Source organism: Pteropus vampyrus, unplaced genomic scaffold, assembly GCF_000151845.1.
Source record: "Pteropus vampyrus isolate Shadow unplaced genomic scaffold, Pvam_2.0 Scaffold82, whole genome shotgun sequence".
Lineage (NCBI taxonomy): Eukaryota > Metazoa > Chordata > Mammalia > Chiroptera > Pteropodidae > Pteropus > Pteropus vampyrus.
Genome location: NW_011888863.1, coordinates 580929 through 604080, shown reverse-complemented (window position 1 = coordinate 604080; position 23152 = coordinate 580929). Strand labels below are relative to the sequence as shown.

General features: G+C 31.7%; 1 protein-coding gene across 4 annotated transcripts in view; it reads left to right on the top strand.

Annotated features, from left to right (window-relative positions):
* SOX5 (SRY-box 5) overlaps window positions 1–23152 on the top strand; it is a 674508-nt gene that overhangs the window by 374338 nt on the left and 277018 nt on the right. For all 4 annotated transcript variants that reach the window (XM_011363058.1, XM_011363057.1, XM_011363055.2 and 1 more), the window contains one exon: window positions 17250–17460. In XM_011363058.1, coding sequence (XP_011361360.1) covers window positions 17250–17460 — 211 coding nt within the window. The remainder of the gene's footprint in view (window positions 1–17249; window positions 17461–23152) is intronic.

The window sequence follows — 23152 nt, the reverse complement described above, 5'->3', positions numbered from 1 at the left end:
TGGAGAAAATTTTTTTCTGACCGAAGAAGAAAATGTATTACTGAGCAAATGGTTCTAGAGCAGGTGCCTCTCAAAATGTGGTCTGTGCTGCTTCCTTCATGAAGGAAGCCTTTTTATGAAGATAACATCAGCTGAATCGACAGGGTGCTTAGTGATATAATTGATTAATGTTCTGGGGCAGTTCCTTATCTTGTGGCTGGGGCTTGAGGACGACTGCTGGAGAGAACACACCTAATATACGTGTACAAATCACAGTAAATCAGAAATGAGTCGGATCAATTTCAAAGGGGGCAATAGGCTGGTACTTGGAGAGGTTTCATGGAGAGAATGGAAGTAAAGAAAGGCTTCCTTAAAACTAAGATAATTTTGCCATCTTGATAGATACATATGACTTGAGAAAGTAAGTCAGAGAGGAGAGAGATTGAGGGGAAGAAAATCTTCTAAGTAGATTGAAGGAAAGGAGCTGACAATAAGGAGCAGATCTTCTCGGTATGGTTGTGAAAGTTATGTAGTGTATGGCCTGTACTACTGTTTGTGTTTTTCCAGAGAATTCCTGGGTATATGTGTGGGGCACTAGGCAACTTAGTTTATTTGATTAGAGCATTTGTTAAGGAGTCTAGTAAAAAGAAAATATCATTTATCAAAAAGTAAATATAGGCTAGGAATTATGCTAAGCATTTATTTATATTTATCATATTATATAATCTTTTTAACTTTCTGCAAACGAAGTATCATTATTTCCATTTTATTGATATGGATACCAAAGCAGAGAGCATAAAATAAAGTCACACAGCCAGTAAGAATGGGCCTGAGTCTAAAGCCCATGTCGTTATGGGAACATTTTGAAAAAGTAGATAAAGACTAGATTGCAAGGGGCCTTAAATGCTTTCAGAAGTTTGGAGTTTATATAATCTGTAATTTTGGGGGAACCATGAAAGTTTTTAGATGCACAAATGGCTTTATAAAAATCCTATCTGATGAACTAAATATTAATTTATGGTTTAGTTTAGACTCTAAATATGTAGCTTAAGAAAAAAGAGAAAATGTCAGGGGGGGAATGAAAACCTGTTATATGTACCCAGAATTGGATTATACAAATTATCACAAAGAAGAGTGAGAAACTTTGTTAAGAGTATGAAAAACAACCAGGAGTATCTATATTAACTTTTCTTGCTGAATACAAAGAAAATAATTTTCATCTGCTTGAAAATACTTGCAATATATTGTCTTTCCAGCCCTAACATTACATATTCAGCCAGGCCAGTCAGAATGTGGCAAAATCAGATGAATAATTAAGTATTTTGGAGAGATCAACAAAAATAAAACTTGATTATCTTGTTGTTCCTAAAAATACTGAGCAGAGTTGTGAAATAGAATACTTCCCTGCAATCAGAAAAGACAAAATATGAAATCTGGATTTAAAAAAAAAAAGGAAGAAGGAAAGAAAAAAAATAAAGTTATATACCTCAATTTTTGTCATTTCTTCACATTTTCTTCAAAATGTCATTTTTTTTCAAATGAAGTTAAAACTACCTGGTCAGTAGTTTTATTTAGTATGTGTGTGTAAATAGATGATAGATGATAGATGATAGATAGATAGATAGATCGATAGATTGATAGATCGATAGATCAATGATAGATATAGAGATAGAGCTAAGTATATACATATATACATATATGTACAAATACATATATATAAATCCTATTCCTTTCCATAGGGACAGACTTGGATCATTTAATCCATTTCAGTGGTGGGAAAATACAAATTTCTAATTTATCTTACTAGAAATCCAAATTTTTTAAAATGTGGACTATTAAAAAAAAGATGGAATGATGAGTTTTAGAATGATTAGAGATTGAAGGTAGGACCTGTTGTGTTGTCCTATGTTTACCACTCACAGACCTAGAGAATTTAAACCTGGAATTATATCTTAGATAGGTTTTAGTTCACATCTCTTGTTTTCAGATAGGAAAACTAAAGTTCACAGAGACTTGCTTAAGATCAAAAGTAGTGATTTTTGCTTCATTCCTGAGTAACAGAGATAATGTTGGTGCCACCATAAGGAAGAAAACAAAAGTGATCCAAGAGCAACAACTGGTTTGGGTGACAGAATTCTGACTTCACATTTATATATGTTAGGTTTGAGATACTGAGATATTTAGGTGAAAAACAGACTATTAGAAATATGTGATTGAAACTTCCCTGCCATGAGATGGAAATGTGCAAATTACCTGCAGAGATACAAGATTTGAAATTGTGAATTTAAAAATAGTCATTTATTCCACAAATATTCATTGAAAATTTACAGTTTCCCAAGAACGTAAAAAGAAGCCATGTTTTTTAAAGCTTGAAGTTGTCTCGAAAGAGACAGAGAAGTGAGAAAATAAGGAGTTCATGGCCTGGGGAAAACAAGAAGTAAACTTATGGTTGTATCACCAAGTGGAGTGGAGAGTAATGATAAATAAGTTTGTGTATCATCCAAAGAGGTTCTAAGTTTTTCCTGAAACTTGGGTGGAAGCTACTGAAAGATCTTCAATATACCATATCAAGATTCTATCCCTAAGAGAGAGAGAGAGAGAAAATTTAGAAAGAGAAATAAGAAATTATTATGGCTGTTGAATGCATTTTAGAGGAGTTAGGTCAAAACAGGCAATACCTGGGATAAGAATGATCAGGAGGGAGTGGGCTGTCAGACATCTACAAAAAGAATTGTTCAGTAGTCACAAACATTTTGAAGTTATGAAAGATATTGGATTTGACTATTAGAAAATTATTATATTCTCTCTAGGACCTAGTATGATGTTTTTCAAAAAGTAGACACATGGTTAACTAATTTTTTGTTAATGCCTCACTGGTATGTGTGTGTTGGGGGTGGGGGTGGGGTAAAATGTTATTAGGAGTTTGATAAAACTGCTTAAATCTCACTTGGAAATACAAGTCAAGAAATTTGAAATATAAGATTAAAAATAGTATTAAATATGTTAATAAAGTACATTATGAAACCAAACTGACATATTAGAACACTGTATGGGATTGAGACATAACACATACAGAGATAAAACAAACTTTGACTAGAAAAGTAGATTAAGGTTAATAAAATTAGAATGATTAGGTATTTTCAGTCTGATGAGAAGCTGTATAGCATAATGATTAAAATTACAGTCAAAGGAATCAGAGAGATACGGGTTCAAATTTACTTATAATTTAACTTGAAGGACACAGCTTAAACTCAGTTTCTATATGTGTAACAGCAGTAAAAATAATATCTACTTCATAGGTATGTTAGGAGGAATCAAAATGATAACCTACTAGGAACCCCAATATAGGGATTGGCACACTCAGTTTACTAAATGGTGTTTTTATTACTTTGCTGAAAACATACCGTCAGGTTCTTAATGAAATCGGAGGTTAATTGTGATAAAGAACATGATAATATAAATATATTAAATGAAAGAATTTTCCTCATGCATATTATAATCAGAGTAGTATACAGGATGGCCATATAAAAATCCACAGTTAATCAAATTGTCAAGTTTCAGAACTGACACTCAAAAGAAAGTGTTGAAAGCTTCATCATGTAGATCATTTTAAACTAGATTCTACCACACTCAAGAAACAGTGGTCAAATTCTTATCCTTTCCACTGTATGCATAGGTCTTCCATGCACAGACCTGCTATTCACTTCCCTGTGTCCATGCACAAAGCTGCTATTCACTTCCAGGAAAATTGGTCACTCTGTGGACTTGGATAAGAACTTCGCCTACAATGAGTGATTTGAATGAATGAATTTGGAATTGGCAAGAAAATACAAACATATGCTATGTTTACTTGGTATATTCACGTTCCAATAAAACTCAGGTAGCACATAAATTCTGTGTAAAATGCCAGAGATTTTCAGCAGGAACCTATTTCAAAGTCAGGTTAAACCTTCTCCATGTATTTTGGTAATATTGAAAGAACAAGGCAAAAATATTATATTTAATTATTGCTTATCAGAATGTAAAAGGCTCAAGAGTCTTTTCTGATAAAATCATATATAGTATCTGCACTCTACAATGATAATAACAGATGGCAGGACTAACAGAAATGACAGAAATATTATAGGCTAATTTAACATGTGGATTTATTTACCTTTTTATTTGGATACACTATTTTTTAAGCCAGTCTTCGTGGCTGGGTTGATATTGGACTACTTGCAAATTAAACGTTACCCTTTTTTTTTTTTTTTTGTAGACAAAATGCAACCAAGGTGTATGGGTGGTGGGCACTTGTGTGTTGGCATTTAAGATGGAGAAAGTCTAAATCTTCTATTTTCAGTAGTAGACAGATTTCTTCTCTTGATATTATCACTCATGCAATTTTCAGTACCAGAGACATTGGGCCTTTAAGAAAGGAAGAGATGTTACAATTTTGACAGCTTCTTCCTTCCACTGACTGAAACAATAAAAATAAACATGAAGCTGTCTGAATGGCCTCTGCATATAATGTCATTTGCATGTGATTTTCTTTGCTTCTCTAGATAATTGAATTTATTCAGGCAATTTATTTTTTAAATGTGTAGTCTCTGTGAATGGAAACATCTTAACTAAAGACAACCCTTTTATTTCCTCTTAATGAAATATATACATGTATGTGTATACTTCTCTTAGAACCAAGAGAGTAGAAGAAAAATAATGGAAACACCAGAAATGTACCATAAAAAAAAATTATTAAAGAAATGAAGTGTGACTCTTGTAACCAAATATTCTGTCTTTGTGTTCACCCCCTGTCTATGTTCAAGGTCTCTAGGTGCTCAATAGGAGATTTTTAATTATTTTTCCCTGTTTGATGTTGCTAAGTATAATGAATGAATAGAGCAAAGGACTTTTGTAAGACACCTCTGCATGTGTATTGTTTCATAGCTGGTAAGCATAGCAATACTTTCTTGGTTCCCATCCTGAGACTCAGTCTTAATAAATTTCAGGCTTAAAGAGAATGACTATTTAAACTGAGCAACATTACTCAAACAATGTAGCTTTATAACACAAATAAAGCTTATATTCTCAAGGTGTGGGAAAGATACAGAATGTATGCCTTCATTTTGAATTGGCATTTTTGCGGGTTATTGAGCACCAAGCCAGAATTACTTTGAGATATCAGAAATATCCAGGAATATTCAGAAGTCAGGAATTCAGGTAGAAATGTAGAAAAGAATGCATCTGTCCAAAATCCAAAATTATTTATCTCTTCTCAATATTCCATAGAATTTTGTATGAGTTAAATACAATTTTATTTTTTTGTGTATCTATCCCAACAAGTTCCCTTGACAGAATAATTTATTAATGGAACAAAAAACATCACTTCCTATTTATACCCATGATCACAACTCTATAAAGCACTCCTGACAGTAGGTTTCTGCGAAACTATTTGGTTATTCTATTTTCCTAGAATAACAAAAATCCTTTATTCTGACATTTTTGTTCTAGAGTTTTCTCATTTTTCACTTTCTCTCTCTGCTTTGCATCTTCTATAGGTGCTCGTTATTATTTCCATGTATGCGTTTTTCTTTCCAAAACTTCTTTTATCTTTAAAAACCTAAGTATATATAACAAAATTTCAAAAATTTATATGGTAAACCCAAGTCACTGAAGAAGATGATGATATCCACTAACATACCCATTTTTAGACATAAGTGAAGAGGGCTTGGCCATTAGCTCATCTTCCTGGGTAGACACTTTCTGAGAGCTCATGAATAAAAAAGATTTAACCAAACACCTGGAAATTAATGGTTCATAAGTCATCGTTTTACAACCTTCAGTTCTTTACATGCATTTTGTATTCTGAGACTCATCTACATTTGGATGTTCTACATACAAATTTAAAGATTTCGAATAATAAAACTCATTCGAATCCTGAGAGAAGTTATATGGCACCTATTCTTTACAATGCTGTTGTCAGAAGTTGGGGCTAACACTCAAATAATAGACTATTTTAGTTGTATGGATTTATTAATGTCATTAGGCATACTGATTCTATTTAAATAATCACCTCTGTTTCCCAACCATTCCGATTTTGTCAGTACCAGAATCATTACTGCAACCTCCTAAGCAAGAAGTATGCTTCTCTTTGGCTCCTTCTTCCTTATTTTCAAATTATCTAATCCTGTCATTACTCGCTTCAAATTATCTTTAGTATTTGATGGTTCTTTTCAATTCTAACAGCTACAATCTGGTGGAAAGCTTGTTATCATGACATATGTGGCATGATAACAGTTTCCTATTCAGTAGAGATCTTACTTTCTCTTCCACCCAATTCATTCTCCTTACATCACTAGACTAATCTTCCTAACAACTCACTTTGAGAGAATCACCCAGTATAGAAACTAGAATAGTTTCATGGCCTTTCAGGCCAAACGTAAACAATCTATTTGATTTTCATGACCCTTCATAAAATTACCCTCCTATGATAGTCATTCTTATTTATTCTCCATTTATTTGGGTCAAGCCACTACCTTCTCTTTTGTGCGTGTGCATGTGTGTGTGCATGTACACTATAAAATTTTCTGGATGATGCCTCTGGGGAGGAATGCTGTGTACCTTTTCCTCTCTACCTATTTTTTCTAGGCTTAGACCAATAAAGCATCTATACATTAATATTTAATAAATAATTGACTCAATATCGAATTTATTAAGCACTAATAATAGAGTCTGAAGTACATCATGAATAATCAGACATGTTCCCTGCCTTCATGGTATAGAAAGAAAATTAAATAAGTGATCCCAAAACAGTGTGCTAAGTGCTGTGATAGTTTCCATCTTTCTTTGATTTCCAGTGTTCTCTCTTATTTAAACTTCTTCTGCATGTGTAATTTGCTACTATATAATTTAGTATTTGTTATAATTTTTATCATTACTGTTTCTTGTGTATTTACATGCCTCTCAGATTTAATTTTAAACTTTTTGAAAACGTATTTATTTATTTATTTTGTACCTTCGCCATCTCTTATAGCACCCGAATCAGTTGAAGAAGTCGGTACAACTTAATGATGACCAGCCTGAACATTAAAGTTAGATGATCTTTGGTTTAATTCCCCAATTTAACATTTCCTACTATTACTTGGGTAAATTACTCTTAGGAGCTTAATTCCTTCATCTGTTAAATAAGAATAAGAGTCTTTGTGGAACTTCTCTGAAAATTATAAAAGATAATGTCCATTAAACTTTTAGAGCAGTGCTTTTAAGAACTATAGGAGTGATAGCTATATTTTTATTGAAACATTACTGAATTTAAACAGATTTTGTGTATTTGGTCAGGAAAATTTTTAATAGTTTATAAATATTTTTAAATTTTTCAAAACTATAAGACTAAAATAAAAATTATATGTAGCATTACTTATATAAGCCACTTGAAAATAATATTTGCAGAGAATCCAATGTTTTATGTAAAGAATACCAGTGTCTCTGATTGCGTGTGCTATAAAATGGCCCTTATATGCATGCTAAAGCAGGCTCAGGAAATTATGATTTATACTATGAATAAATAGTTTGGCTAGTGGGGAAATTTTATGATTGTATGGCCTCTTAATGTCTTATTGGTATTTTTGGAGTGAGAACTGAAGCTTGTGTTTCTTATATCTCAAATCTTTGCTTAATGTCAATTCATACTAAGAGTACTTTTCAAAGATAACATGCTACTTTTGCTATATAGTGCTCTATTGAAAGTTTTAATTAGTGTAGAAAAATAGGCCTTTATCGTTGTTGTTGTTGTTGTTGTTGTTTTTAATAAGAAAATTGGATTAGTCTAATGACTTAACAGAGTTGACTGACATTGGGCTATGAAATCATCAGCCTGATCTGATTAGAAGACAATGCTACTTGAGGTGCTAATGGGCATAATGGAAGCTAGCAAAATAATATCTATCCTTTCTCATATTAACTTTCTTCTTATTTTATATTTTTAGTGTAAAGGAACCTAAGGATTTGTTTGCAAGAGAATCTAGTGGTACTGATCCTCTCATGAGGAAAGAAAAATCTTGATATTTCTATCTTATAAGAAGGAGAAATATGAAAGTAGAAATATGGCATAATAAGTAATTGGTGTCATGTATTTATGAAAAATAATTCATTACTCTTTTTTCAGACTTTGACTTTAAAAACTTTTATTTCGTAATGAGGAGTAATTGAACATTCTTTCTTTGATCATTTCCTTGAGTTATCACTTTGTAGAGAGCCATGAAACTGTGAAATTTAAAAATTGAGTATGCAACAGAGATAAAAGCACATTAATGTCGCATGACATTTTGTAGACTACATTTTTTTCTTTAAAAAAAGTTTGTATTAGGTTATTTTCAAAAATGGGTCACCTTAAAAATATTTAAATTACTCTTTAAAAAATTGATTCCATTATGCAGTTTGATTTCAGCAGAAAGAACTATGAAACTACTTGTATATGCATTTTCTTTCTTTTTTTGTGTGGGGTAGGTGGGGAAAGGATTTATCTCCTTTTTTTCCTTTACTGATAAAAGGTCTGGCTTTTTCTTTATTCGTTTTTATGTTTTCTGTGTTTTGTTCATCATTATAGCCAAATATGAGGCCCGAAGCATACTTATTTTAGCAAATACTCATAGAAGTCCTATCATTTCAGTTACCATTTTATGAGTTTTATAATTTGTAACACCTATATTAACTCATGTAATCCCCTAAATCATATAACTCATTATTTTGTAACTCAACCCACTAACAACCCAATGAAGCAGTTAACAGTATTATCCCCATTTTATGGATGAGGAAACTGAGGCTTAGAAAGATTAAATAACTTGCCTAGGGTCACACAGCTAGTGAATGTGCATCCTGGTTTTGAACCAAAGCTATTTGGTCTCAGATTCTCTGAGCTAAACTGTGAACATCATTATGCTGCCTCACAAGTTAGCGTTCAAAACATTCCTGTTAAATGAATGAAAAAGAAAACTGAGCAAATGAAATATTATTTAATATTTTAAAATATTTTCTTTACTCTTAAATTCTGGCAATCACTGATACTATATAGTAGCATATATGAATTATTTATCAATTATCTCATTTTTATAGATGAGGAAACTGAAGTTTGGAGAGTTTAGATAACTTGTCCAAGGTTATGTAGTTTAATAGCAGAGCCTAGATTTGAATCCAAACATCCTGACTCCTGACTCCAGTTTGCTTAACCACTGCTTTTTACTGCTTTGCTCACATCATATTTTACTGCATGGGGAATCACAATTTATTTCATTTATCACTAACAATTAGTCAGCTCCCAATAATAAACGATGTTAGTGAACGCTTAGCTTATTAACTTCATTGAGTGTCTACTCTGCATAAGAAAATGTGTTCATTGCTCTGTGGGATAAAAAGTCATTACTCAAACAGATCACAATTTGAGAAAATGTTCAAGTTTCATTTCTTCCTTCAGACTCAGAATGAATAGGTATTTAGTCAAGTTTATTGACAACCACAGTAAGAATATTCTGGAGGTTTCTTATGAAAATGATAAATGAATTATTATGTATAATTAGTGGCTAGTTACAATAAATGTTTTTTTCTTTATTTCCTAAAATATTATTGTATAACCCACCATGCTAGTGGTAAATGAAAGTATTTTGATGTGTAATCTAATTTTTATTTAGAAATAGCTTCTGGTTGACCTTTGAGTTCTCAAGGAAGAGATCATCAAATGTCTTAAAGTGTATTTGCTAGATGTTTAAACATAAGTAAGACAGTGTACACATCATCAGCAGGAAGATAATGAGGCTGTCACAGCACAAAATGTTCTTTGTTTTTACAGGTTCTATTGGTTAATGTATTAGATATTCTCTAAATGCCACTTTTGCTTATTAAGTGGTTTTGAGAGCACATGAAAACATACATTTTATTCTTGAATGCAACATTTCTGAGATTCTTAGTAAATGTGAGTCTGAAAAAACAACCATTAGACACTTCTGCCCGTGTAGCATCCACATGCAAATGAAGATATTTTCCGAAAATGTTTTTCCTATTTGTATAATCCCTCACTGAATTAGAAAATTTGCTCTCAAATTTCTGTTTTACTTACTGGAATTAAATTAGATGGCAAATATGATATTGATTTTAAAAAACAGAAACATACTATCATTGCTTTATATTCATATTATAAATGAGATTAAACTATTAATAAATTCAAACCAAACTTTTATCACATTTAAAAAGCAATCTCTTTCTACAAGGTAATTTTGATGTAAATCTCAGATTCTCTAATCTGTACAGTGTAAGTAAGAAAATAAACAAATATAAGCCTGTTTCAACATGTGCCAAAATGGCTGTTAAACAAAATTAAGTCAGTGTCACTCTTCACCAACACTTGTTGGTTGTTTTTAATCCCTGCATATTTGCTAACCCTCCTCCATCTCGCCTACCCTCCACTTCCTTTCCTACTTTTCAGTTCTCTCAAATTGATTAAGTCCCATCACTTTTATGATATCTTTCTTCACCGCTGCAGTTCTTAGTCATCTCCCTCTTTTCTTTTTTTCCTCTTTTTCTTCTTTCACTTTTACAATTTTTCCTATACCTAGTTCTCAAACTTTGTCAGTGTTTCAGTCTGACTCCCCTGTAAAGCTTGTTACATCACATTGTTGGGCTCTACTTTCTGACTTCCTGATTCAAGGAGTCTAGGCAGAGGTCTGAGAAAACTGTTTAAGGTATTTCCAGGTGATGGCAACGACATTGGATGGCAGACCACCGTTCGAAAATCATATTTATACAAATCATGTGTCATCATTGTAGTTTAGTACTACTTGAATGCATTTAAAAAATGAATGTATTTTTAAATGTTCATTTAGTTTTCTGATCAGTAATTAAATATGAGCCAAGCTAATATTTCATCTCAGTACTAGACAAAAAAATGAAAACCACATTAGACTTTTGCTGAATTTTTATCCTATTGCGTAGCAAAGGAAACTTTAAAAGAATCTATATTTTTAGGCTTTGAAGAAACATCAGTTTTCACTTTTTCTATTTTCACTGTTGAAAATACATAAAAAGTCTTTATAATATGAATGAGATCCTAGATTTGAAATATAATTAAGCCATTTTTATAAAATAATCATCTTTAAACTAATCTTGGTGAGGCCTGTCACTAGAATATTAGATCTGCCCCAAGAATGGGTTCTGTCTGCATTACAGAGGCAGATGAACCTCTAAAAAATACCTTTTAAAAGTTAAAACTGAGCAGGATATAGAATTAGTAATTGCCATAGATCATAGAGAAAAAAGATATAGGTACATATTTGAGTATTTTAGAATTTCTACCCATTTTATATATATAATACATAAATTTAATTTCATCTTTCTAGACAGAGAAAAACTGTTATACATATTCAATAAAGTGTCCTTTTATAGCAATATTATAAAATAGTGAATGCCTACTCCACCATCTTGACCAGAACCTCCTCTCTAACTTTTATATCATGATGGTTGAATGATTTTAATGATTTGACATACTAACTTTCAGGGAATTTCAATAATCTCATAAAATGTTGAAATATATAAAATATAAAAAATCCTTAAAAACTGATTTTGGTTTCTTATGACTAGTTTGCATGCAATGTAGAGTAAGCCAGTACATCCAAGCCTAACAACTGATGATCACAAACCCTTAGGGAACTTAAAAAAATATGCTTGCTGGTGTATCCTTAGACAAATATGTAAAACACTCATCTAATATTTGGGAATCTCAATACGTTTACCTCGTAGTTGTGTAGGCACTAAGAATTGTCGATCTTATAAAACAGTAAGTTTTACAAAGGTATTATTAGTGGCTTTTTTTCCAATATGGAAAGGTGACCAGTTGTGATAAGCTCTGTCTCTGTAAATGACTATGGAAACTGCCCAAATGAAACTATCAGTTTTTTTGTTCTTTAACCATTGGACCTAAGTACACATTAGGTAGCTCTTTTTTATTCAAAAGTTTAGAAAAGATCTTTTAAGTCAGATGGCTTTAACACCAGTAGTAATCACAAAAATAACAGACGCTCTTCAAAGGCATGTCTATGTTTAATAGTCTTGGGCACTGACTATATCCTGTTCCAAGAATATTGAATTTGTTTATATTAACCAACAAAAGACTTTTAGTATTCTCTAATTTTAAAATATTGAGCATTTTAAAATATTGGTTTTTGAATCAGCATACCCTTCATATGTTGACATCTTGTTTTCAGGTAAACTTTTTAAATGTTTATTAATGTGTAATTAAAGTTTTGATCTCTTTCTAAAAGCTTCTCTATGGACAGTAAAATTTTAAGTTATTGACACATATATCTCTAATTAAGTTTATCTGAATAAAATGTTAATAAAATCGATGGTCTGAGGCTTTTTTGCCAATAATTGGTCATTTTAAAATTATCTAATTTGTATATATTGATGGGTTTATAGTACTTTTCTAGGAAGATATACATTTAGGTCAGTTACTTAACCTGTAATCTATGGTATTTAAGAGTTCCTAGGGAATTTAATGGAAGAAGTTCATAGCTGGAACTATTAGCTTTCTAAAAACTGACATTGTGTGTGCGATTGCATAAGTGTGTGTCTGCCGGTATGCATGTGCATGTGTGTTTAGGAGAGTATAGCTACAATCAAGACATCTATAACCCAAGAGGATTAAGCATTACTGGTTTAGGATATCATGCAGAACTCTTATGAAAAGTTACCTTCACCTAGAAAACTTTTTAAATAATGGAGTTTAAAAAAAGATAATTATGTATTTCTTTCTATTACTAAATGAATTTTGACATCCTCTAATTTGTTAGAGTAGGTCAAAAGTAACACAACTTGGTTTGAAAATAAACATTTGTGATATGATAAAATATTTTTTTAATTTTTAAAGAGTTTAAGGAATAATCAAATAATATAGCTTTTTATTGAGATATAATTGACATATAGCATTATTAGTTTCAGGTATACGACATAATGAATCACTATTTGTATATATTGAGAAATGATCACCATAATGTCTAGTTAACATCCATCACTGCACAGTTACATTTTTTTGTGTGTGATGAAAACTTTTAAGATCTAGTATCTTAGCAACTTTCAAATATGCAACGATATTCACCATGCTGTACATTATATCCCCAGGACTTATTTATTTTATAATGGGAATTTTGTACCTTTGACCACTTACATCCATTTCAACCAAATAGTATAGCTTTTAAGTAATCTTTCAAAGGTGTGTTTTGTTTTGTTTTGTTTTGTTTTGCCTTGTCCTCGTGATATTTGTAGAACAGCCCATTACAGGAAAAAAAGAGTGTGACCATGTCAAAACTTGTTCAGCACCAAAGGACTTTCTCCATATATCTGTGGTTCTTTTTATGCAATATCAAAATTAATAAAATTGCATTCATGAGAATCTAGTTAATCATCCAAATCCGTACCTTTTTGTTCTAAGTTCAAAACTTTATTTTACTAGAAAGGATGCTAGAGATGTCCACACATTTTTGAAGCTAGATTAAAAAACCACGAAATACTGAATACCATTTCTTTGATTAGCCACCTAAAGGTCAAACTTAATATTTGGTTTAAATAATTATTTATGTTTTTTTTTTAATATGACATGAACCAGTAGATAGTTAGATCAAGAGAGCTTTATAAATCTAGAATATAGTTTGATTAATTAATTTCAATGCAGTTATGTTATTTCTTTTCTTTTGGAATTAACATGTAGAGCTGAAAACTTCTCATTTTCATACTTAATAATTAAAAGAATACAATGTTTCTTGTTCATTGATAGCCTAGATACATATAGGCATAGTTAGAGGTTTTGTTTTTGTTTTAAGATAGAGTTGCTATTAGTACTGTGGTTGAGAACCAGGGCTCTGAAGCCCAACAGGCTGAGGTTAATTATCTACTATACCTTTTATGATTCATATGATCTCAGGAATTTATTCAGTCTATGTGCCTTAGTTTCTCCAGCTACAAATTGCAAAGTATAATTAGGCTTGTTGTGAGACTTAACTAAGTTATTACATATAAGGCACTTTAAACAGTGCCTGACACAAAGAAAATATTCAATAAATATTGGCTATGATTCTTAATTATATTCTGATTTATTGACTCTTAAATATAACATTTTCACTACCCTGTATGAATGTAATTTTAGTTCATAAGACCAAAAGTAAGCATGATAATGAGTTTCTTGAGTCCAGAAGTCAAGGATGATGTGTCATTTGAACAATAAAATGATATATATATATATATATATATATATATATATATATATACACACACACACACACACACATATATATAGTTGAGTCACGTATAATCTATTTTTTCAAATGAGTTCATTCTTTTTAATCATCACATTACCCAAACTAAAATTCAAATATTAAGGTTGAAATAATATTTCCCTCAAAGTGTTCATAGCAAAATGTAGTCTTTGGAATTAATAAGTGCATTTTAAAAAAGATAACTCAATGAAGATAGATGCATAGATACATTATGCAGATCCTTTCCTTTCTTTCATGGTTGCAAAGATGACAAAGGAGACAAGATTAAGTAGCTTATTCAAGAATAAAAAAAATTATCATCCTCATTTAAAAATTTTAGAACTCTGTTTTTATCATTAGACTTTAGAAGTCATACATCACAATTCCGAGAGCTCTTCTGCAAAATACTGAAGCTTGTCCTTAGAGTTTATAAACTTGATTTAATATTTATTTCTGGTTCATGTCACTAATGCCATTGTTAATAGTCTCTCTGGATGTTCACCTGCCAGAAGAGTGAATAGAAACATGCAGTCATTACTTCAGGTATGGTAAATGCAATCCCAGGGAAGAAACCGAAAAACATAGGACTTCCTTGATTGAAGACTGTGCCAGCACTCCTTAATAAGCTATTCACTATGCAAATGAACAATGGAGTCCCACACTGAAACATCTGTTAAGTACATAAAACTGTTAAAGGTCTTAACAGTGCCAGAGGCTGAAATGTAATCAGACAGGTGAAAGAGTGATAAGATAAATATTACTATGCGAAATAGTAATGCTTAATTAATTAATCTGTGTGTATCCTGTTGTGGTAACTGAGTTTAGAATACTTGTGAAATATGCTATGCTCTTTAAAACATGTCCTTCTTCTTTGCAAGGTGTAGAAAATTAGAGACATACAAAATGGGATATTATTGTATTTCAATTTGAAATATTTTCTGATATTTTAATAGACTTGATTGCACACAATTTAGGTGCCATTCTCTCTGCTGATGATGCTATAGAAAGATGTGTGCAATTTCAATTATGGCAAGTGAAGTTCAGCTGCCAAATTCTTGTTTGTAAAGTTTGTCATCATATAATGTGAAAAGAGAGTCCAAAATAGAAGTGTTCAAAGTAAAGCTAACACTGGGATGTTTCTGCCTTTGACCCTGGAAATAAATGAGAAGAAAGATCTGTGGAAAATGAATACTAAGGCTTTTCTGTATTCTGTTTTGCACATTAAATTGAGCTAACATGTATTATGGTCCATTCATAAAAAAAAAATCCCTTAGTTTGTTAAATGAATTTGTGATTGCTCTGTGTGTATATGTGTGCATTTATGCATTCACTTGTATTTATGTGTGGGTTTTAAATAAATAATTCCAGAAGTGTACCTTCACTTGGCCTGTAGGGGCTTATAATTATACATTATGCATATTGATTTCTACATCCAAGTACATTATAAGCTAAGATTCATCTGTGAATTAGTATTGTCCATAGAATATTCATTCTAAACATAGTCATCATCAGAAGAATATACTATAATATTTGTAAGAAATGGAAACCATTTTGGTGTTTAGAATTATAATTTCAAGGATTCTGTTAGCATACATTTTTTACTTTTGCTTCATCCACCCAACAAATTGATGTTTGTATCATAATAAATGTCTTTGTACTCACTAATATCCATTAACAAAAAATCATATGAACAAATTATGGTTATATTTGTGTTGACATCTCCATCTTTAATCTATTTTTAAAAATTGCAATGACAGTTTTATCAAGTATTTTTTGTATATTTTTAAGCTAGTCAAAAATGTTAGTGTTAGCCTTAAAAAATTAGATATCAAATCAGTGTGATTTGTCACTTTTATGGGGTCAACAGATTCTATTAACATGTCTTAAGCAGATATGTGTAAACATGGGCATAATCTTTTCTGAATATTAAATATGCACAAACTCAAATATATTTGAATGGAAACTTTTAATAACGTGGAATTGAGAAATATACTTAGGGGGAGACTAATTTCAAAGATCTTAGGGGACAAATTTCTTTTTAAGAAGAGCTCTGCTTTGTGGAAAGTCAAAGGATTATGCAAGTAAGTAAAAGATTATGGAAGTAAAGAGAACCTTAAAGTAAGAAAATTATATTTTCTTCATCATTTCAATATCATTCCTCTTGACACTGTCTGAAAAATCAATTTAGTGCCTTTTACACAAAATATATCCCAAATATTATCCAGATTGCTAGAGTTGTGCTAGGAATTATGAGGAAATAATGAAAAAAAGGAACACCAAAAATGTGTTTAAATTTTAGAATTACATACTGAATTATTTTCATACACATACACAATTATGAAGAGGCAAAAACTTCAAGAAACTTTAGTTTATATGGCAAATGAGAAAGTACAAAATAGCAGAGGGTATTGATAGAAACAGTGCTTGAGGTAACAAATGGAATTGGAAATATCTTCAGCATAAGCAGAAATGAACTTTCAATATTCTATCTGATGTCATAACAACCTTTGTGTCTGATGCTTTCTTAAAAGAATGAAAGGGAAGTGGAGAAGCAAAAGAAGACACTTTTAATTAGGAGTGCCATCAAGAAGAGGTGGCAACTTAAAATGAAAATTAAAGTATATATTATGTTATTCGTTTAAGTATTACAATATCACTGAATATAAATAGCCATTACATTTAATGTTAATAGGAAAATTTCAAACAAAAGCAGAAAAATAAATGAATCTAACCAATATAGAGTTTGCATAAGGTTGTATTGCCATTTGTACTCAGCCTAAGGGAGAGAATCCCCATAGTTTTATTACTCCGATGAATTGGTCTTTGACTCTTAGTGCTTGCCTGTAAAGTTAATATATTCTTTTTTGAAATTTCTTTCGTCCTTTAGCTCTCGCACAGTGACATTTCACTTTTTAATGTTTCAGTTGAATAAGCCACGTAACCAATTTAAAATGTACTGAATTTTAAACAGTTTTTTTTTTCCTTTACTTTCTCTTTCAGGAAGTTGATGGCAATAAAGTTATGTCTTCATTTGCCCCACACAACTCATCTACCTCACCTCAGAAGGCAGACGAAGGTGGGCGACAGAGTGGCGAGTCCTTGTCTAGTACAGCCCTGGGCACTCCTGAGCGGCGCAAAGGCAGCTTAGCTGATGTTGTTGACACCCTGAAGCAGAGGAAAATGGAAGAGCTCATCAAAAATGAGCCAGAAGGTAAAGACTTGAAAACAAAGTTGCCATCTCCTTATTTTAATAGTTTGATTTTAACCTCTAGTCCTATTTTTTTGACTTCTCTAACTTAAATTGGACAAAATAGAAACCTAATGTTATGAAGATGGGTAGTATTTTTTTCAGAAACATTTAAATATGGATATTCCAATTTTTTAATCATTAATTTCTGTTGTGACATCTTCCTTATTTTCACACATGCGTGAGTTGTGGTTGAGTTAAATTTAAAGATTCAGGAATAGAATGTGGCATATTAAGTGCCTGTTATGTGCGAGGCTGGGGTTACAAGGTGAATAGGAAGTAGTTCTACCCAGGAGGGGCTCCGCAGTTTGCAGGAAGGAAAGAACACTTTGTAACTGGAGTGGTTTCCTCTGTGTTCTCAAGGTGTTATTATAGACATATCACAATTTGGCACAAACATTGAGTAGTTTGTCCAGCCATCAGTCTAATCAGTATCCATCCATTTCCCTTTTAATCCCCTGTGGTCAACAGTCTTGAATTGCAAAACAGAGTGAGTAGTGAATTGCCTATAATAATATGCAGGTGATCTTAATAATCAATTATTAATTAAAAAATATGTTGTATGTCTTCACATTAGTTCATTAAAGCACTAACAGAATGTGAAATTAGAACTGCTAATAAAAATGTTTCATTGTTTAAAAAAAAAAAAAAAGCCTAGACTGTGGCAGCAGAGCCCAGAATAGTTGCTACCTCATGCCAAATATCTACAGTCCTCAGATTTGTTCATCTCCATTCTTTTTCCCCAAGGCCGTTTTACAACATTGTTAAATTTTATCATCTCTATCTATTTATTAATGCATCTTATGCTACCTTGATAGCTAAGACTATTTTTTGTATAGTCCAGAATTAATATAGCTAGGTCTATCACATATATGAAAAGTGATAATCTAACTCTATTAGCTATGCTGAAGTTCCCAGTTCTTCAGCTTCCGGGATGCCTTTCTTTTATGATCATCTTCTAAATCTCTTTTAATGTTACTGGTGGTAGTCCTTGGATGATACGCACATGGACTAATCTTAAAATTAAAGCAAACAAACTAATAAAATAACCAATGGAAGTTGGTTAATTTATACATAACTGACAGGCATCCTTTATGTTATAGATGTTTTCAAAATCCTATTTAAACCTATGTCCATCCTAAGCATGGATAATGCTTTGCACACAAGAACATGCCTCCTATTTCAGAGTCAGATGGAAAATTAAAACAAACAAAAAACAAGGACATAAAAAGACATACTTTATACCAAAAATATACCACATTTATACTATGTAACACTCATTTCTAGTCTTTTCTTAGGACACCGGTAAATTATGAGTATATCTGGCATAAAATGTATGTTAACCAGTATTTTGGGAGTCATGTGGCAATTAAAATTTCTGGGTTCCTACCAGATGCATAGTTGGGATATGGATTTTAGTTAAAATTTATGTAATTCACATGATCTTACAGTTGGAAGGAATTTTAGAGATAATCTAGTCAGCCAAAGACTTTTTGGCTCCCATCCGCATTGAGATAAAAATGGGGTTTTGAGGAGGACCTAGACAACTTTTTTTTAATACGCTAGAATTTTTTTCTGATGTCAAAATTCTTGTTTCACTATAAGAATTGCTTTAAAATAAAGCAGAAAAATTAAAAAGAAGAAAATAAAAATTACCCCAAAGCATCGATTTCTGATATTACTCCTCTTAAACTTATGATATATTTATCTTTCTTTTACTTATTCTGTTCATTTTGTATGACTAGCTTTCTGTTGTTAAAATTATTTTGCATCTTTTATGCTTTGATACATGAATATTAGCCGAAGCCCACAGTTTATTCAAATATTTTTGTTTTTACCAAGTGTGCTTTTTCTGTTCTAGAATGCCTTCAAGGATAACACATTACATTTAGTTGGCATGTCTCCTCAGGCTCCTTTTTGGCTGTGACAGTTTCTCAGACTGTTCTTGTTTCTGATAACTTTAAAAGTTTTGAGGAATACTGTTCAGATATATTGTAGAATGAATGCCCCTTTATTGGAATTTGGTGATTTTCTCATTATTAAATTGGGGTTACAGGCTTGGGGAGGAAGACCACAAAAGTGAAATATCATTTTTGTCACATCATATCAAGGCTACATACTTTCTGCATGATTTATGAATATTGATGTTGACCTTGATCAGCTGGCTGATAGAGTGTTTTCTCAGACTTCTCCACTGTAAAGTCCTCCTATTCCCTCTCCATCCACAGTCTTTGGAAGGAAAGTGCTATGTGCAACCCACATTTAAAGAGTAGGGAGCTTTGCTCCCCCTTTTTAAGGTGGACTATCTACATAATTTATTTGGAATTTTTATCCATGATGATTTTCCTCTTCTTCACCATTTATTAATTTATTCAGTTATTTATTTATATAAATATGTACTTGTGGATATTTATTTTATACTTTGAATTATAATCCAATCTACTTTATTTTATTGCTCAAATTGGTTCAGCTTTGACAATTGGAAGCACTTTCCTTTGACTTCTGTGTCACTTTGATGTAGCACCATGGGGTTTTTTGTTTTGTTTTGTTTTGTTTTGTTTTGAGCACTTCTTTACTACTGGTACTTACTTTATAATAAGATGCTTACTTTATAAAAAGTATATTCTCTGTTCCAGGTCTACAGATTTTTATGTAATTTATTTATCTGATTGGTGTTAGGTTAATGTTGGCTTTATGTTATGAGTTAAGAAGTCTTTCCCTTGCATGCTAATTTTTAATTTTTGTTTGAGATGTATTCCTGATCCAGGACTAAGGCCTAGGACAAACCAACATTGTGGTGGAGTGTATTGTATTACAAAGCGGTTTTGGGAAATTTATCTTTAGATGATGTCCTCCATGGAAATTTGGTGTATGACCTTGGTATTCATTCCCCCAATGTATCACATTGGCTTCCTTCCAAGTAGATGCACTGACTCTTAATTTGGAAGTGTATGACAAGGCAAAGCCAAATGAATAATTCCCAACAGGAAAGAGGGCAAGACACAGTGTACCCCTCCTCCCTAATATGCTTAGCAGGAGACATTCAGAGGTATTGGGAATTAGGATAAAAGTATAATATTTAATAACAGCTACCCAGGCAAAAGAAAAGAAATAGAGCATCCATAGAAGGAAGAGCTGACAGAGAAGGAAGAAAGATTACTATTGCATATGTACAGTAGGCTATTTTCATTATTGTATTTACCACAATTTTTTTGTACTTTTTCTCCTACAAATATAAAAGCTTAGCTCAAGAATGACTTGTTATAGATTCATATAAAGATATTGAGAAAATATGAAGAGAGCTTTATGGAAAACTAAAATATAAATTGAACATGGCAAATATCTGAAAGCCTGAGTTCCAGAAAGATAATTTCTGCATGACTGTAGATCCACTAAGATACATTTTATGTTTATGCACAGAAGATTCCTAGATGTGCTCCGAGTACGCAGAAATGTCAATAGACTCACTTTTACTGGTAAAGATATTTGTCATGGCAAGAATGTTTATTTAATAATTGTTACAATTGAGAGATTTATCAAGGAGCAATTTCTGTATTTGAGTAACATGACTATCTTAATCACCAAGAAAAAAAAATAACAAAGCAGAAAATTGTACTGTAGAAAAGCAATAGGATGTTGAAGGAAATTTCCTTTTTTTTACTGTAAAGAGTGAAAATGGGGAAATATATCTAGGGAGATATATAAAAATCTCAACAGCAACTGGAAAGTTGTACTAACTTATTATAAAAAGTCCATTAATCAAAGGGTAAATTTGGACATGAGAATGGACACCAAAACCTGGCAGTATTCAAGCACCAGGAAACATCAGGACAGTGATACTGTATATAGTACAAAAAAAATAATAATAATCTGTAGCTCTGTGATGTACTATAGCATCAAAATAAAATACTTAGGAATAAATTTAACAAAAGACTTGCAAACTGTGTAATCAAAAACCTACAGAACATTTTTATAACTCTGTAATGAGAGCAGAATTATGGGCATGAAGGAAGCAGGGATAGGGCGAATAGAACTAAAAGTTAAGCTCACAATTATGTGCCACAGAAAAATCTTTTCTTCCCTCAAGCTATTTTTTCCCATTGTTTTTCAAAGGCCATTAAAATGAACAGCAGGTTGTGATGAAAATTTCATTAAGCCCTAGCTAAATCATTATGAGGGTGCCATATTCATGCCTTCGCTTCCTCTCATTGAGTGAGGGAGAACAGATTTCAATGGAAAGTCCGTATTATTTCCGACCTTATCCCTGCCAACAACAAACTAACAGAAATTCAGAAATTACAGGAGAATGATGTATCATGCAAAAGGAGGCCACTGATGTGAAATGGGTAGAAAGAAAATTAGATTTGCCATGTGGGTAGAAGAAAAAAATGGCTCTTATTCCAGCTAGATTATTTTTTCAAGCAATTAATTAAAATATTTTAAAAGTTATAAATAGGGGGAAAATATGTTGACATATTTATGTTTGTATCTTTTTCCTCCATCAGAATTTTTGCCTGGCATTACTCAAAAAAGTCTGGTTCTGTCCAGTGTCACTTTGACATGGAACATACCAAAGTTCATAGTAAATTCACAGTTCAAAATATCTGGCTGATACAATGTAGTTACATTATATTTGGTAGTATCTATACTCTACCAGTTGTTTTTTTAACTATTAAACTTAGCAGTTAAGAATGACGATGGGCCAGACAGAAAAAGTTGAAAACCACGTAATATCACTTATATGTGGGATATAAACCTAAAAGCAGCAAACGAACAGGACAAACAAACAGATACTGCCCATGGACATGGACAATAAACTAGTGGTTACCAGAGGGTAAGAGGGGGAGATAGGAGGGGAGAGGTAGATGAGGTAAAGGGGGTCAAATATGTGGTAACATTAAAGAATTAAAAATAAATAAATTAAAAAAAAGAATGACAATGAGTTCTAATATCATAATATGTGATACATATCTCCTCTATCAAGATATTGAATAAATTATTATGTACTAAGAGAAAAAAGGTAGCCTATATTCGGTGCATATTATGTGTTAACTGTAGTGTTATGTAATTTATATGAAACATTTCATTTAATCTTAACATAAACCTTATAATCAGGCTGCTATGTATAGCTATTCCAATTTTAGGAAGTGCCGTACACATGAACTAAATATTTTGATTCTTATCTCCATTTTCAGATGAGGAAGCCACTGATTAAATATGTCACAGAGTGACTGTCGAGGGCATAATTTGAAATGAAGTCAACCTTAAACTAGAATCCATGCTTTTAATCACTAGTTTTAGTATCTCTTCCAGTTAAGGATTTTGTCAGTAATAGTTTAATGTTGCTCTTTAGCACATGTGTGCCTAAGTTCCTTTGAAATATTGAATAATAAAATAGTAGTCAATAATTTTCTACTAAAGTAAATTCCTTATGCCTCAGTGGTGATCAAACTTCCAGAAAGTTTTTAATTGAAAATCAACTCAGCTTAAACTGTTTGAGTTTAAAGTGCTAAAAAAAAAAAAAAAAAAAAAAAAAAAAAAAAAAAAAAAAAAAAAAAAAAAAACAAAACAAAAACCTTGGAAGGTATCCTAATGTCCTAATGGAAACTAGTTTCAAAAAAATTGGAGGAACTAATCTGTGGAATAAGAGAAATTC